Raw genomic sequence first — 14,532 nt, 5'->3', positions numbered from 1 at the left:
CAGAGCATCCTACTCTTACCCTCATGTGGCACAGGCAGCAATCCAGAGATTACTACCCTCGAGGTCCTGTTTTTCAACTTCCTACCAAGCTCTCTGTATTCACTCTTCAGGATCTCCTGACTCTTTCTGCCTATGTCATTGGTACCGATGTGTACCACGACATCTGGCTGATCACCCTCCCATTTCAGAATGCTGTGCACACGATCAGAGACATCCATGACGCTGGCACCCGGGAGGCAACAAACCATCCAGGAGTCTCTGTCACGACCACAGAATCACCTGTCTGTACCCCTGACTATGGAGTCCCCTATCACAACTGCTCTCCTCTTCTTCCTCCCTCCCTTCTGCACTGCAGACTCAGTGCCAGAGATCCGGCTGCCACAGCTTATCACAGGTAAACCATCTCCCCCTCCCCCCAACAGTATCTAAATTGGTATACCTGTTTTGGAGGGGAATGGCCACAGGAGAACCCTGAACTACCTGCCCTTTCCCCTTCCCTCGCCTGACATTAACCCAATTACCTGTGCCCTGTTCCTTAGGTGTAACTACCACCCAGAAGCTACTATCTATAAACTGCACAGTCTCCCAAATGATCCAGAGGTCATCCAGCTCCTGCTCCAGTTCCCTAACAGGGTTTGCAATGGTGCATTCAGTCTGATATTCCAAGTTTAACATCACGATCCAAGATAGACCGCTCACCAGAAGGGGAGCCTCTCCACAGTTAGTTCCATCTATGATCCTTTAGGAATCTTGAGTCCAATGGTGCTATCAGCTGAGATCCTACAAGATCTATTTAAGAGAAGGCTTTGCCAGGATGATACTGTACCAACATCAGCTGCTCATGAGTGGACAAACTGGCTGAAAGAACTCTGTCAGTTGGAAGACTTCAAGGTTGTTAGATGTTTGAAACCCTTGGACTTTAGAGAAGATGCTGCTGCGCAGTTACACTACTTTACAGACACAAACGAAGATGGTTATGGAGCAGTAGCCACTTATTGTTGCACAACATGCATTCCCAGGTGTATAGCGCTTTATCATGAGAAAACCTAGTCAGTTTCCATCCCTTGTATGCTCACTGCTGATACAATATGAAGCCGTTTGGATACACTGTGGAGGAAGGAGTTGCACATGCAGCTTCATGACTCAGTGTATTGGACTGATGGTACTTCTGCCCATAGTTGACGGTACAGCACCTCGAAACTCATGGATCTTGAGAAGAGTCATTCAAGTCTTCCCAGATAGAAGACGATTTGTGCAACAGGTATGCACAAGATTGGTCTTCTACAGGGTTTGAGGAGTTACAGCGCTAGAATCTTCATGAGAGTGATGGTAAAGATCATTCTGTACTAGGCACAGTGCTGGCAACCTCTGGCCTAGATGATTGTTACATGACTTGTCTGGAAGAAGAAACAGGACTTGCGTATAAATGTTAAGATGTTTGTCCTTGAAGATTTTATGAATCCTATTTTAGTAGTATGTAGTTGTATCTATTTTCTGTCCATATTTTGTGGCATCTTTATTTTGGTTATCTGTCCCTTGGCTTGGGGTGCTGTATAAGCAAATGCGTGTAGTTTCCTTTTCATACTTGGGGTTCATTAGTTGTTAGCCAGAGGGAGTGAGCCACTGAGAAAAATATTTTTTGTTGATTACTTAAATATGCTAATTTTACTAATTGGAACACTTAGTTGCACTGATTTGAATGCTAAGATAATTAATTTAGCTTCGTTAGTTTTTTATCGTTACCACATCATGCATCTTTATTGGTTTTGTAATAAATTATTGAATGTATCTTTTTTGACTTGGAACTTTGTTATTTGGAAGCGCATCATACTATGCTGTCTTAGTCTCTCAATGGTGTTGGGTTATTCTCAAGTAAACCCTACATTACCATTTTGAGAGGACTAGAATATAAAGGCAAGGATGTAATGCTGAGGTTCTAGAAGGCTTCACTAAGTTTATCAGATTGCACTGGAGTTTTGTGGGCTGTTTTGGGCCCCTCATTTAAGAAAGGATGTGCTGGTATCAGAGAGCATTGAGAGGAGATTCATGAGGTTGATCCCAAGAATGAAAGGGTTAATGAATGAAGAGCATTTGATGGCCCTGGGCTTGTACTCTGGAGTTCAGAAGAATGAAGGGGGTATTTCATTGAAACCTGGCAAATATTGAAAGGCCTATAAAGAGTGGATGTGGAGAGGATGTTTTTGATAGTGGGGGAGTCTAGGATCAGAGAGCACAGCTTCCAGAATAGTCTGGAAACAGCGATGAGGAGGAATTTCTTCAGCCAGGGGATGGTGAACCTGTGGAATTCATTGCCACAGACAGCCGTGAAGGCCAAGTCATTGGGAATATTTAAAGCAAGGACAGGTTGATAGGTTCTTGATTAGATAATAAGACCATAATACAGCGGAGCAGGTTCAGGCCATTCAGCCCATCCAGTCTTCTCCATTCTTTCCTGGCTGATTTATTATTCCTCTCAATCCTATTCTCCTGCCTTCTTCTCGTAGCCTTTGATGCCTTCACTAACAAAATACCTGTCAACCTGAGTAAGGACATCAAAGGTTACAGGGGAAGGCAGAAGAATGAGAGGGATAATAAATTATCCAAAATGGGTTGGCAGAGCAGACTCAAAGGGCTGAATGTCCTAATTCTACTCCTATGTCTTACAGTCTTAAAACAACAATCTTGAACTTTATTCATTGCAGTTTACATGGTGCACAAGGCAACTTGTACAGTATATGCATTGATTATTACAGCCAGAATGTGCCTTTCAGTATTCTTCTCCATCAGCTTCCTCTGGCAAGGAGTCTGCCCCCACTTCTTCATAGTCTCTCTCCAGCGTAGCCAGATCTTCCCTTGCCTCTGCAAACTCTCCCTCTTCCATGCCCTCACCCACAAACCAGTGGACAAATGCACGCTTGGAGTACATCAAGTCAAACTTGTGGTCCAGGCGTGCCCAGGCTTCAGCTATGGACGTTGTGTTGCTCAGCATGCAGACGGCTCGCTGGACCTTTGCCAGGTCACCCCCTGGTACCACGGTGGGAGGCTTGTAATTGATCCCAACCTGACAATTAGAGGAGCAAAAGCCATTGTAGGACTTATTGTACACTGTAGTTTATAGGATTGCTTTATATTTACATTTATTTGTGTATTTTCCCTTCCCCATCCCTTCTATTCCCCACTCTGGCCCCTTGCCTCTTCTTCCCATCTGCCTATCACTTACTCCTGTGCCCTTACTCCTTCCCTTTCTCTCACTATCCATTCCCTTCTTCTCCAGCCCTTTACCTTTCCCACCCACTTAGTTTCACCTATCACATTCTATCTTGTCCTCCTTCCCCTCCCCCCATATTTTTTATTCTGGAGTCTTCCCTCTTCCTTTCCTTTCCTGATGAAAGGTCTCAGCCCAAAACGTCAACAGATTATTCATTTTCATTAACGCTTCCTGGCCTGCTGCGTTCCTCCAGCATTTTGTGTGTATTGCTCTAGATTTCCAGCATCTGCAGAACCTCTTGTGTTTGTGTTCTTTATGGTTATTGTGTGTTTCTTTTATGCTGCATCAGATCTGGATCAACAAACATTTCATTCTCCTTTATACTTGTATACTGCAGAATAACAATAAACTATCTTGAATCCTTAGTTGTTGATAAAAAAAAATCTAATCAGAACCAGAATCAGGTTTTTTAAAAATCACTGACCTGTTTATGTCATGAAATTTGTTTTGTGGCAGCAGTACACTGCAATTTCTACATTACAATCAGGGTTATAAGGATACATAAAATTATATATATTTCTTACTGTAATTGATAATTTTTAAAACTTGTGTATTGCAATGTACTGCTGCTGCAAAACAACAAATTTCACGACATACTATATACTCTGATGTTGATGTCAGTGACAAGCCCAGAAGTCACTTTCCTTCCCCAGTTGCCCTCATGACTTCTTGCCTGATGAGAAAGACCTGAAGTCTTCCCGAAAATGCAAACTGGTGTTTTGATGGTATTTGACTTCAGGAGAACTTGCACCACTCACACCCCTCTTTACTACCTTGGAGCACTCAGACTGTGCTTCTGTTCCATCTGCAAGAACGATCAATCCCCTGGGAGCGTACATCACATAAACCCCCTGGGAGCGTACATCACATAAACCCCCTGGGAGTGTACATCACATAAACCCCCTGGGAGCGTACATCACATCAACCCCCTGGGAGCGTACATCACATAAACCCCCTGGGAGTGTACATCACATAAGCCCCCTGGGAGTGTACATCACATAAACCCCCTGGGAGCGTACATCACATCAACCCCCTGGGAGCGTACATCACATAAACCCCCTGGGAGCGTACATCACATAAACCCCCTGGGAGCGTACATCACATCAACCCCCTGGGAGCGTACATCACATAAACCCCCTGGGAGCGTACATCACATAAACCCCCTGGGAGCGTACATCACATCAACCCCCTGGGAGCGTACATCACATAAACCCCCTGGGAGCGTACATCACATAAACCCCCTGGGAGCGTACATCACATCAACCCCCTGGGAGTGTACATCACATAAACCCCCTGGGAGCGTACATCACATAAACCCCCTGGGAGCGTACATCACATAAACCCCCTGGGAGTGTACATCACATAAACCCCCTGGGAGCGTACATCACATAAACCCCCTGGGAGCGTACATCACATAAACCCCCTGGGAGCGTACATCACATAAACCCCCTGGGAGCGTACATCACATAAACCCCCTGGGAGCGTACATCACATAAACCCCCTGGGAGTGTACATCACATAAACCCCCTGGGAGCGTACATCACATAAACCCCCTGGGAGTGTACATCACATAAACCCCCTGGGAGCGTACATCACATCAACCCCCTGGGAGTGTACATCACATCAACCCCCTGGGAGCGTACATCACATAAACCCCCTGGGAGCGTACATCACATCAACCCCCTGGGAGCGTACATCACATAAACCCCCTGGGAGCGTACATCACATAAACCCCCTGGGAGCGTACATCACATAAACCCCCTGGGAGGGTACATCACATAAACCCCCTGGGAGCGTACATCACATAAACCCCCTGGGAGCGTACATCACATAAACCCCCTGGGAGTGTACATCATATCAACCCCCTGGGAGTGTACATCACATCAACCCCCTGGGAGCGTACATCACATAAACCCCCTGGGAGCGTACATCACATAAACCCCCTGGGAGCGTACATCACATAAACCCCCTGGGAGCGTACATCACATCAACCCCCTGGGAGCGTACATCACATCAATCCCCTGGGAGCGTACATCACATAAACCCCCTGGGAGCGTACATCACATAAACCCCCTGGGAGCGTACATCACATCAACCCCCTGGGAGCGTACATCACATCAACCCCCTGGGAGCGTACATCACATAAACCCCCTGGGAGCGTACATCACATAAACCCCCTGGGAGTGTACATCATATCAACCCCCTGGGAGCGTACATCACATCAACCCCCTGGGAGCGTACATCACATAAACCCCCTGGGAGCGTACATCACATAAACCCCCTGGGAGCGTACATCACATCAACCCCCTGGGAGCGTACATCACATCAACCCCCTGGGAGCGTACATCACATAAACCCCCTGGGAGCGTACATCACATCAACCCCCTGGGAGCGTACATCACATCAACCCCCTGGGAGCGTACATCACATCAACCCCCTGGGAGCGTACATCACATAAACCCCCTGGGAGCGTACATCACATAAACCCCCTGGGAGCGTACATCACATAAACCCCCTGGGAGCGTACATCACATAAACCCCCTGGGAGTGTACATCACATAAACCCCCTGGGAGCGTACATCACATAAACCCCCTGGGAGTGTACATCACATAAACCCCTTGTGGTCTCAGAATACATTCTACATGGTCAAAGCAAACACTTCCACTTTCCGAGGAGACCTTCGGTCCACGATATTGTGCTGACCTTGTAACAGCAATCGAACCCTTCCCTCGCACACAGCCCCTCACTTTCCCTCTCTCTCCTTCTGAAGGTGTTCAGAGAATTGTTAGTATGGAACTGCTGTAAAATGCATTGACTGGAAAACTTGAGTTTCTCTTATCTGATGGAAGTTGAAGGGATATTTTGTTTCTGCTTCATAAGATTATGGCCATTTGGCCCAGAGTCTGCTCTTCCATTCCTTCAAGCCTGATTTATTATCCCTCTCAACCCCACTCTTCTGCATTCTCCTTGCAACCAAGGACCTATCAACCTCCCTTTAAATATACCCAATGACATGGCCTCCGCAGCCATCTGTGGTAAAGAATTCCACAGATTCACCACCCTCTGGCTAAAGAAATTCCTCCTCATCTCTGTTCTAAAGGGAAGGCCTTCTATTCTGAGGTTGTGGCTCTCGCACAACCTAGACTCCTAGACAACCTAGACAACCTAGACAACCTAGACTCCTAGACAACCTAGGTCCTAGACTCTCGCACTATAGAAATCATCCTCTCCACATGCACTCTAACTAGGCCTTTCAACATTCAATAGGTTCCAATGAGGTTTCCCATCTCTTCCTTCTAAATTCTCCATGTATAGGCCCAGAGCCATCAAACGCTCATATGTTAACCTTTTATTCCTGGAAATATTCTCGTGTTGGCGCATTGGTCTAGTGATCTGAAGGTCACTGGTTCGAGCCTCAGCTGAGGCAGCGTGTTGTGTCCCTGAGCAAGGCACTTAACAACACATTGCTCTGCGACGACACCAGTGCCAAGTTGCTTGGGTCCTAGTGCCCTTCTCTTGGACAACACTGGAGAGGGGAAGGCTTGCAGCTTGGCAACTGCCAGTCTCCCATACAACCCTGCCCAGGCCTGCGCCCTGGAAAACTTCCAAGGTGCAAACCCATGGTCTCACGAGACTAACGGATGCCTATTATTATTCTTGTGAACCTCCTCTGGTCCCTCTCCATTACTTGCACATTCTTTCTTAGATAAGGAGCCCAAATACTCCAAGTGTGATCTGTCCAGTGCCTTATAAAGCCTCAGCATCACATTGCATTTGCCATCCTTACCAGCAGCTCAACCTGCAAGTTAACCTTTAGGGAATTGAGTTAACCTTCACTGAGAGTGAGATACAAGGGCTGTGGGTAAGAGGAGGGGTGTTTTGACGACACTCACCTTGAACCCAGTAGGACACCAGTCCACAAATTGTATAGTTCGCTTGTTCTTAATGGTGGCGATGGCAGCGTTGACGTCCTTGGGCACCACGTCACCCCGGTACAGCATGCAGCATGCCATATACTTTCCATGGCGAGGGTCGCACTTCACCATCTGGTTGGCAGGCTCAAAACAGGCATTGGTGATCTCAGCCACGGACAGCTGCTCATGGTAGGCCTTCTCTGCAGAGATAATGGGCGCATAGGTGACCAATGGGAAGTGGATGCGTGGGTAGGGGACCAGGTTCGTCTGGAACTCTGTCAGGTCGATGTTCAAAGCCCCGTTGAAGCGAAGTGAGGCAGTGATGGAGGACACTATCTGGCCAATCAGACGATTGAGATTGATGTATGTGGGGCGACCTATGTCGAGGTTCCTACAGCAGACATCATAAATGGCTTCGTTGTCCACCATGAAGGCACAGTCCGAGTGCTCCAAGGTAGTGTGAGTGGTGAGAATGGAGTTGTAGGGCTCCACCACGGCCGTGGAGATCTGTGGAGCTGGGTAGATCGCGAACTCCAGCTTGGATTTCTTCCCATAATTGACGGATAGACGCTCCATCAACAGGGAGGTGAAGCCAGATCCCGTACCTCCACCAAAGCTGTGGAATATCAGGAAGCCTTGGAGACCCATGCATTGGTCTGACTGAAAAAGATAAAGGATAAACACAAGGGAGTCTGCTGCTGCTGGAAATCCAGAGCAACACATACAAAATGCTGGAGGAATTCAACAGGTCAGGCATCATTTATGGAAATGAATAAACAATAAGCGTTTCAGGTGAGACCCTTCATCAGGACTGGAAAGGATGGGAGCAGTAGCCAGAATAAGAAAATAGAAGGTGAGACCAGGTGAGGGGGTAAGTGGGTGGGTGGGAGGGGGTGAAGTAAGAAGCTGTGAAGGATAGGTAGAAGAGGTAAAGGGCTGAAGGAAGAAGAATTTGATAGGAGGGGAGAGTGGACAATGGAAGCAAGACAAGAAGGAGGGGAACCAGAGGGAGTTGATGAGTGGGTTAGGAGAAGAGAAAGGAGAATGGAAAAAGAAAGAAGGAGGATGAGGGGAAATTACCAGGTTAGTGAAATCAATGTTCATGCATCAGATTGGAGGCTACCCAGATGGGATATGGGTGTTGCTTCTCCAATCTGAGAGAGGTTTTATTTTGCAGTAGAGTATTGACATGTGAGAAGGGGAATGCAAAGCCATAATAAGAAGGGCGGGAGAGGAGAATGAGTACAAGCTGGCAGGTGATGGTGAAACCAGGTGAGGGAGAATGTGGGATGAACTAAGAAGATGGGAGCGAATAGGTGGAAGAGGTAAACAGCAGTCCGAGAATAAACAACCAATCCTACCTCCTAGGGGAGAAAACAACAAAAGAAATAATGCAGATACTGGAAATCTAGAGTAACACACAAAATGCTAGAGGAACTAAGCAGGTCAGGCAGCATCTATGGAGAGGAAACCTCTAACCTCACTGCATGAACCAATTTCATTAACACAGTAATTCCTCTCCCTTTCTCCTTCACTCTTCAATTCTCCATTCTGACTCCCATTACCCCTTCTCTTCTCCTTACCTGCCCATCACCTCCCAGTTCTTACCTTCCTTTCATGGCCCCTCTCCTCTCCTATCAGATTCCTTCTTCTTCAGCCCATTACCTCTTCCACTTATCATCTCCCAGCTTCTTACTTCATTTCCTGCTCCCCTACTCACCCACCTTCCCCCTTACTCGACTTCATCTTCATTGCAAGATGAAGATGAAGGGTCTCATCCTGGGATGTTGACTGTTTTTCCCCCTCTATAGATGCTGCTTCCAGCATTTCGTATGTGTTACTCTGGATTTCCAACATCTGCAGAACCTCTTGTGTTTACTGAGAGGAATTGTCAATGATTTGTATAGTGACAGGGGAAGGGTGAGACTGCCTGGGGAGAGGGTGGGTTAAGCTTGAGGACTGGGGATTGGGAGAATCATGGGGATAGCATGATAGAAAAAACAGAATGGGTCTATCTTCTTTGTACTAACAATCGATCATGTCATCAATGAGGAACTGGTTGTATAGATGCTAATTGTTGAGAGGTAATGTGATTAACAGATTACAAACAAGAGAAAATCTGCAGATGCTGGAAATCAGAGGGACTTGGCCCGAAACTTCGACTGTACTTTTTTCCATAGATGCTGCCTGGTCTGCTGATAATCTGCAGATGCTGGAAACCCTAGCAACTCACACAAAATGCTGGAGGAACTCAGTAGGTCAGGCAGCACCTATGGAAAAAAGTACAGTCGACGTTTTGGGCCGAAACCCTTTAGCAGAGCCTGTATTAATGTTGTGTAAATTGCAAAAACTGTGTCTTACCTAGAGTGATTAGATTTATGGTATAAATTGGAACAGTATTCTTGTGTTGGTGGAGACACGTGAGTACACGAAATAAAGGTGGTAACCAGCTTCAAGGTCTTTGCCTACTTTGTTATTTGACTGGTACTAAATTCTGCAACAGAATCTGGTGAAAAGGATGGGATCCCAATGAACCCATTTGAAAAACCTGCTTATTGTCAAGATCAGTCCAGGGTACCTACCCATGAGACCTGCTTGAAAGATCGAAGTCAAGACCGGGGTAGGGAGTGGAGCTGCCACATACTGGTCAGTGACCATCCTCAAGTTTGGACTCAGAACAAGGCAGGGTTTGGAAGAAGAGGCTTGGAAGCTCTGATTGAAAGACAGTATTAAAACTAAAGCTATTAAAAAATGGTATTAAAACAAAGGCAATTAAGACCTCAAGATTAGAACCTGCCCCATTGGCCAATGGAAAAGGGTAAGGGGAATGTGTAGAGTCTAAGATTGTATGTTTTTGAGTGTACATCTTGGTATGTTTTAAGTGTTTACGTCCTTTGTAGGGAACAATTAACAGGTAGGTAAAATGGGTAACAGGAACAGTAAACCCCAGAAAGAAAATCAGAGAAGCAATTGTGGATCAGCACCGAACGACAGGATGTGGCCTGCTGATCCCCTGACAACAGCACACATGAACAAGAACACCTGAAAGAAGACAGAAAAATATTAGGAAGATGAGACAACTCTTAGGTGACCCATTGGTTCCTGTGGACAAGGTTTGGTTGGAAATGGGAGATAGAAGGTACTCTGTAACTTTTTCCTCAAGATCTCTATGGGTGGAGAGGTGCGGATTGGCTTCAGGGCAGATCCTCTGATCTAAAAAAGATACTTATTGGCAAAATGAAACGAAAACTGGGGACGTTTTCCCCAATTAGGACGTAGAGTATATGATATGGTGTTTTGACGTATGGGGAGAGGTAGCTAAGTGACAGCAGCCGCTGAAGGTTAAACCTAAAAAAGAGGAAGAACAAAATTACACAAAAAGGCCGAGGTATTCCATCAAGATTCTTGGCTCCGACGGTCTCAGGCGCTGAACTATATCCTCAAATAGCACCCCCTCCCTATTATCTGCAACTTCTGGATGATATAGAAATAGCTGACGGGGTGCCCCAGCATTGTGACAGTCCACAGCAACAGTAGAGGGAACCAGGGGTCCCTGTGGGGGAGTGGTGATCAATATAGCATGGCCCAGGGACTGAGGGTAGAACCATTCACAGACCAGGTCAAGTGATAGACCTGTGACAAGATCACAAACATATGGGGCACGTGGGGGCCAAGCTGAGGAGGCGGTGGTGAATAGTTCAGACTCTCTGCTCCAGGCTCCTCGCATAATAGTAGGGAAAGTCCCAATATTCAAACCCTGGACCCTGTTGAAGGTACGCAACATGATTAGCAAAGCCCCCAGACCATTACGCAAACCAGCAGCCTTCCATAATTGGTTGGACCAAACTTGCCAAATTTTTAAATCCATTACCTGGAGATGCCCAGCCATTGCTTAAGGGGACTATGGAATTTCCTGGCCACAAGTTAGAACAGGATTTCCCAAGGAACCACGAGGGTACTGGGCCCCACCACCGGGGAACGAGGGGAATCCTACTGACAGAATGAACAGAGCAAAAGGTATCACTCTCGCAGGGGTCAGGCAACACAGTGAGTTTGGACAAGTAACTAGATGTCAGCAAAAGAAGCGGGAGACTATGACTGATTTTATTGCCCAGTTTGAAAGTACTTGGGAATCGACCACAGGGATTCCCCTCCTCCCTGCCCCCCAGTGGGAAACAATAGTGCAAGCATTTATTAATTAGCACATTCTTTAAAATTCACCAATCTGGAATGGCAAAACAAAAATTGTGAGGATGTCATTAATGAGGATTTGGATAGGAGTGGACTATTTAAAAATCGGGGAGAAAAGGAACAAGAAAGAGGTGAATTGAGAGAAGGGCCAAGCACAGAAACAAGAGACAGGATGTATGCAGGCGGTGTGGGAAGAAAGGTCATTGGGCTAAGGAGTGCTGAACCAGATGGAGTGAAAAGGGAAGAGACCCTGGTAAAGACAAAAGAGGGGAATTAGAAACCTCCTTTACCATGCGCAAACCCTTTAATCATAACCCCTTTAACCAACAATAGGGGGGAGCCACATATTAGTGGGCAATACAGGTAGCAATTATCAGGCTTTCAAGAAACCCCATGTTAGACACAGAGATAGATAATAGAAGATTACAAGCCCTGATTGATTCCTGCGCTACAGAATCACCCGTACACCCTTCCATGGCAGTACCTAAAGGCAGCAAAATTATTAAGACTGTAGGAATAGCAACAGTTCCCATGACAGAACCTCCTGTCCAAGCCTGTTGAAATAGAAAGACCGGGAATAATTTGATTGATGAAACATTTGTTATAGCTGAGAACTCACCTATTAATTTGCTTGGATACTATTATTCATTGTACCTCTGAAGGATCATATCTCAAAATCCCTGAAAACAGACCGCCTGAACTCTGCTGCAAGAAACCGAGCACCCAGCTGCTCTCTATAGCTAGTGTATAGAGGGAAATTGCTGCGGAAATTGGCTACGGCAGCAAATTGAAGCTGACATTACAGCAGGGGGATTTCTGGACGATTTAATTGGAATTTGTAAACTAGTAACTGCACCTCATTGTACTGAGGCTTTTCGGGATCCAGATCCCAATGATGATTATAGAAACCAAGCAAATCAACACGCAGGCAAGAGGGGGTTAATATTCTTATCAGGTAGGATCATCTTTGGCCCCGAGGGAATAGCAGCTGAGGAAAACAGGAGGAACTCTTCCTTAGGGGCACACATTCACCGCCCCAGGTCTGATTAGAGTGAAACCCCCTTTTCAGCCGAAGGGGAGACAGGTGTTGGAATACAGAACACCACCTAACCAGAGAGGTAACGGGTGACTTATTATGGACCAGATAGGGGGGTAATCACAGTAACTGCGTAATCTATAGACAGAGAACTCCAATTGAGCGATCCACAAGGTATTCACAGGGTGGATGCCGTATTGTGGACACAGAATAAGAATCGTGTAGGATTAGTGAAATCCATAGCTCCCCATCAGGTGACTCTTAAATGAAACGCCCGGCTACCCTCCATCAGGCAGTATTGCCTATCTCCAAGGGCAGTCAGCAGTACTGAACCTGTCATAGGAGTGCTATTGCAACAAGAGGTTCTGCGACTAACTCAAGGCCCTTGCAATATGTCGATATTACCCATCCCTAAGCCGGGAAGACCGGGTGAGTGGTGATTTGTTCAGGGACTGCAGGCTATAAATCAGATTGCACAAGCCATTTCAACAGTCCTGGACACAAATGTGACACTGGCCTTTATCCCTTCAGAGTCCTGTTGGTATATGGTGATTGAATTGTGCTCTGCCTTTTTCTCTATACCACTGCACGAGGTCATATAATGGACAGCATTATACGTAGACAAGACTACCACAGGGCTGTACAGAAAGTCCAGCTGCCTACACAGCCACTGACTGGGATGATCTAGTAAATTTACTACTGCCCAGAGGCAGCATGGGTTTACAATATTTAGACGAGTTATTGTTGCCTCACAGACACTGACTGTTTGTAGCGAAGAGTCTGTGCCATTGTTGAATCATGTGGCCGCCAGAGGACATAAAGCCTCCTTGTTAAAATTAAAACTCTGCCAGCCTATAGGAACATATCTGGGGTGTGTACTGCACAAGGGAACCCTCCATTTGAGGCTGGAGCTTGTGACTGCCATTGTGCAGGCTCCCAGACCTGTGACCAAAAAAAACCAGATGGTGGTGGTGGCTGTCCTGGGAATGATGAATTACTGCTGACATTGGGTAGCTGAATACCACATCTATGACGCTGCCCTACGAGTCGCAGTAACCCAGGCTGAACCTGGAAAGGATATGAAGCAGGTGTATGAGGCACTAAATGGTGCCCTACTACAGGCCCCCGACTACAGCAAGCCGTTTCAGCTACGTGTGAATGAAGAGGAGGGTTTCGCAAGTGCATATTAACCCAAGAACATGGTGGCCTATAATAAACTAGTGTCCTATGGCCTATGGCCTCCAGTGGTTAGAGGAATGCCAGGATGTTTAAGGGCAGTGGCAGCAATAGCGGTAATGTCGAGAGGGCTGCCCCGTTAATACTGAGCATGCCTGTCCGGTACTGACACCTCATGTTGTAATGCTGCTCCTCAGCTCAGCTGCTATGCAACATTTCACCACTACCCACCGCAAGGGATACGAGGTCACATTACTCAGAAAGTTAAATTCAACTCCTAAAAGAGCACGGAACCATTCACTAACAGAATTTGGGAGGATAAAGGTATTACTGCTCTTCAAGATATTAATGGGGCAAGTACTATCCTGAGCTTTCAAGAACTGGTATCTTGATATAAAATTGATAAACACTCTCTTTTCTTCTACTTTAGAGTAAAATCAGCTTGTAAGGCCTATAGGGTTCTGTGGGGGTCAGACTTAGAACCATAGAACATTACAGCACAGAAACAGGCCTAGTCCCACTGACCTGCACCTGGCCCATATCCCTTCTAACCCCTCTCATCCATATACCTGTCCAAATTTTTCTTAAATGTCAAAAGTGAGCCTGCATTCACCACTTCATCTGGCAGCTCCACCACTCTCTGTGTGAAGAAGCCTAATGTTCCCTTTAAACTTTTCCCCCTTCACCCTTAACCCATGTCCTCTGGTTTTTTTCTCCCCTGGCCTCAGTGGAAAAAGCCTGCTTGCATTCACTCTATCTATACCCATCATAAATTTATACACCTCTATCAAATCACCCCTCATTCTCCTACGGTCCAGGGAATAAAGTCCTAACCTATCCAACCTTTCTCTGTATCTTAGTTCTCGAGTCCCGGCAACATCCTTGTAAACCTTCTCTGCACTCTTTCAACCTTATTAATATCCTTCCTGTAGTTAGGTGACCAAAA

The 14,532-nt window shown here is 46.3% G+C and overlaps 1 protein-coding gene across 1 annotated transcript in view; it reads right to left on the bottom strand.

The window, feature by feature from the left end:
- Positions 1–2,399: 2,399 nt before the first annotated feature.
- The window catches only part of LOC132381208 (tubulin alpha-8 chain-like), a 52,637-nt gene continuing 40,504 nt past the window's right edge, over positions 2,400–14,532 (bottom strand). Inside the window, exons 4-5 of the mRNA XM_059950506.1 lie at positions 7,163–7,843; positions 2,400–3,061 (exon numbers count right to left, since the gene is read on the bottom strand). Coding sequence (XP_059806489.1) covers positions 2,768–3,061; positions 7,163–7,843 — 975 coding nt within the window. The 3' untranslated portion in view covers positions 2,400–2,767. The remainder of the gene's footprint in view (positions 3,062–7,162; positions 7,844–14,532) is intronic.

The sequence above is a fragment of the Hypanus sabinus genome, chromosome 25 (genome assembly GCF_030144855.1).
Source record: "Hypanus sabinus isolate sHypSab1 chromosome 25, sHypSab1.hap1, whole genome shotgun sequence".
In the NCBI taxonomy this organism is placed as follows: domain Eukaryota; kingdom Metazoa; phylum Chordata; class Chondrichthyes; order Myliobatiformes; family Dasyatidae; genus Hypanus; species Hypanus sabinus.
Note: the sequence above shows the minus strand (reverse complement) of the source record. Positions and strands in the feature narration are given on the sequence as shown.